Source organism: Schistocerca americana, chromosome 6 (assembly GCF_021461395.2).
Source record: "Schistocerca americana isolate TAMUIC-IGC-003095 chromosome 6, iqSchAmer2.1, whole genome shotgun sequence".
In the NCBI taxonomy this organism is placed as follows: domain Eukaryota; kingdom Metazoa; phylum Arthropoda; class Insecta; order Orthoptera; family Acrididae; genus Schistocerca; species Schistocerca americana.
Window position 1 is genome coordinate 391,762,831 of NC_060124.1, and position 2,705 is coordinate 391,765,535.

Sequence of the window (2,705 nt, forward strand, 5' to 3'; positions counted from 1 at the left end):
AGCGCCTAGAACCGCTCGGCCACTCCGGGCGGCAGAATGGCTATTACCCCTGAAGAGAAAATTATGGTCACCATCAGGTAAGTACACAATATTAAGTTTACAGCAATCATTTTATTATAAAAATTTACAAATTGTGATAGATTCAAACTTTCTTTCAATAAATTTTGACGTAATTGACAATGAGAAGTAAAAAACATCACGCTTCACTCTCTTAAGTATCAAAGTTTTCAGAATCTTGGTGGCTTGAAATAACAATGTCATCAGGTTGAATTCCAGAAAGGACTATTTAATTTTGCTGGTTTCCAGCAATTACGATTTCAACTGGATTTTCAGGTGCATAGGGTGACATCAACGAATGTGCAGTGGAAGTGGTTGATTGTTCCAAATCTTACAAAAAAAAACCTGCTGAATTTTTATCCTGGCTCCTGGCTGGTAATAGTTTTCGCATTGCTGGCAGCAAACTCACTACAAAATGATAGCTGTCATCTTGCGTTTCTGATTTCGACATTTGCTGCTCAATTATCTTCAACTTTTGCTTCTCTATATTTAGCAACTGAGAGTTTGTCGATTTCTTGGATCTCTTGTTTTGGTTTGTGTGTAGGGTGGGTGAGGGAGGAAGCTTCTGAACTTACAGTCAGTCTTGAAGAGCTGACTTGGTTGGTTTCATCAGGTGAAACACACTCTCTCTCTGTAAGAGCTGGTGAGAATGGTATGTCGTCGTGTTGCGATGCTGTTCTTTTACTGTGATGAACATTAGTCTTCGTCTTCCGTGGCGTCATTATGTCAGTCAGGAAGGTCATTAGCTCGTACCACGGCCAATTGGATTGGAAAGGCGGCAGGCCACCTTGGTCTCCCGAACGTTCAGCACGAGTTTTTTTGAGTTCAGAGCGGAAAGTGTCACGTAGGTTCTTCCATTTATTCTTCAGTACCCCGCCTGAAAATATAGACATGAAAATACGCGTAAATAATTAAGTACACTGTATACTTAATACATTTTTTGTCCTTAGCACATTAACTGCAAATCCTACGAAGATCCTACACTTCATTCTTTTTCAGATATTTGTCGGTTGGGATGTCTTTCCATGCACTGTCACAGTCGTTTCGGAGGGGTCTAACTACAGTCGCACAATGTGTGCATGAAACGTGCGCCACAATATGTGAAATTCTGAGCCCTGTACACCTGCATTCTCCTACTATACCACTGCTTCAAACCGCTGCAAAACACATGTATGCCAAGTGGAATTTTCCGAATTGTGTGGGGGTCATTGATGGTAAGCATATTCGGGTTAAATGTCCCCCTCATTCTGGGACAATGTATTACAATTACAAAAAATATTTTTAGCTTGCTTTACTAGCTGTAGAGCCGATGCTAACTGCAGATTAATAGCAGTTGACATTGGAGGCTATGGCAAGCAATCAGACGGTGGCTCATTTTGAGCAAGTAACTTGTACAATAATATTTTGAACGAAACTGAAAACTGGCCTCCACCGAAAGAACTACCAGGTACTTCAGTAAAAGCCCCATTAGTGTTGGTTGGAGATGAAGCCTTTCCACTACTGGAAAACTTAATACGCCCTTTTCCTGGACTGTCACTGACTGAGGAAGAGAGGTTATTTAACAGGAGGCTATCGAGGGCTAGAACGGTGGTGGAACGCACTTTCGGAATTATGGCCAGCAAGTAGCGTCTTCTCCGAAAGGAAATTGAAACTTCTGTAGAACATGCAGACATTATTATTCAGTGCATCTGCCTCTTGCACAATATAATAATCGATAAAGATGGGCCTGACATTTCCCTTCAATTGTCTGTTGACCAGGACATAACAGAACACAGTGCTTTAGCAGCATGCTTCCAAAATGACAGAGCAAACAGTAGTGCTTCAAGAAGAGCGAGGAGTGTCAGAGAGGCCTTCAAAAACTATGTCAACAGTCATTAATGCAAATATATTTCATGTTGAAATTATCAAATACTGTAACTATTGTGAACGTCATTTCATTATCAAAATACTGTAATAGTATCTATACACAATTAAAATTAGAAAATAAACGAAGTTGTTTGTGTTACTTATTTCTTAGAGTCTTGTAGCAATTTATTTAACTTTTTTGTACTTACTATCTGTTCCACAATCTTAAGCTATTTCATTCCATGCTTGACGAACAAAATCCCTATTGTGGTAATATTTATTTTTCTGGTTCCACAACACGGGGCCGTTCACGCACATTATTAAATTGTCTTTCGACGTCCATCGCAAACAAGCAAGCAATTACTCCAGACGCGAGCGCAAACAAGCAATCGCTCCAAGCACTCGCGCGAAACACAAACTCGATTGCGACTCAACGATGTCATCTCATCGCACCTTATCACATCGCTCGGCCCAGCCTGCAGTCTAAACGGGCACCACTCTGTTGCCACTGTTAAACCAAGCTTGCTCATTGTCACGCGATTTCAGCGCATCATCGCTCCGCTCCGCTCGGCTCGGCATCGCATCGCGGGCAGAGTAAATTTAGCCTGAGTCTAATGTAAACAGTTGTGACGTCACGCTTATCGGAAGCAATTTGTTATTATGATTAGATTATATTAGGTTAATTCTAGTTCAATGGATCATGAATACGATATTTCGTAATGATGCGGAACGAGTCAAATTTTCCAATACATGACATAATTAAGTTAATTTAACAACATACTAAGTTGTTTTTTTTTTAAATA

The 2,705-nt window shown here is 40.4% G+C and overlaps 1 protein-coding gene across 1 annotated transcript; it reads right to left on the bottom strand.

Moving 5' to 3' along the window:
* Positions 1 to 210: 210 nt before the first annotated feature.
* LOC124620162 lies at positions 211 to 2,220 on the bottom strand. Its single transcript, XM_047146832.1, has 3 exons — positions 2,134 to 2,220; positions 1,789 to 1,804; positions 211 to 934 (listed from the first exon to the last, which is right to left on the bottom strand). The coding sequence occupies exons 1-3, from the start codon at positions 2,218 to 2,220 to the stop codon at positions 516 to 518; spliced, it is 522 nt and encodes a 173-aa protein (XP_047002788.1). The 3' UTR covers positions 211 to 515.
* Between the last annotated feature and the right edge of the window lie 485 nt (positions 2,221 to 2,705).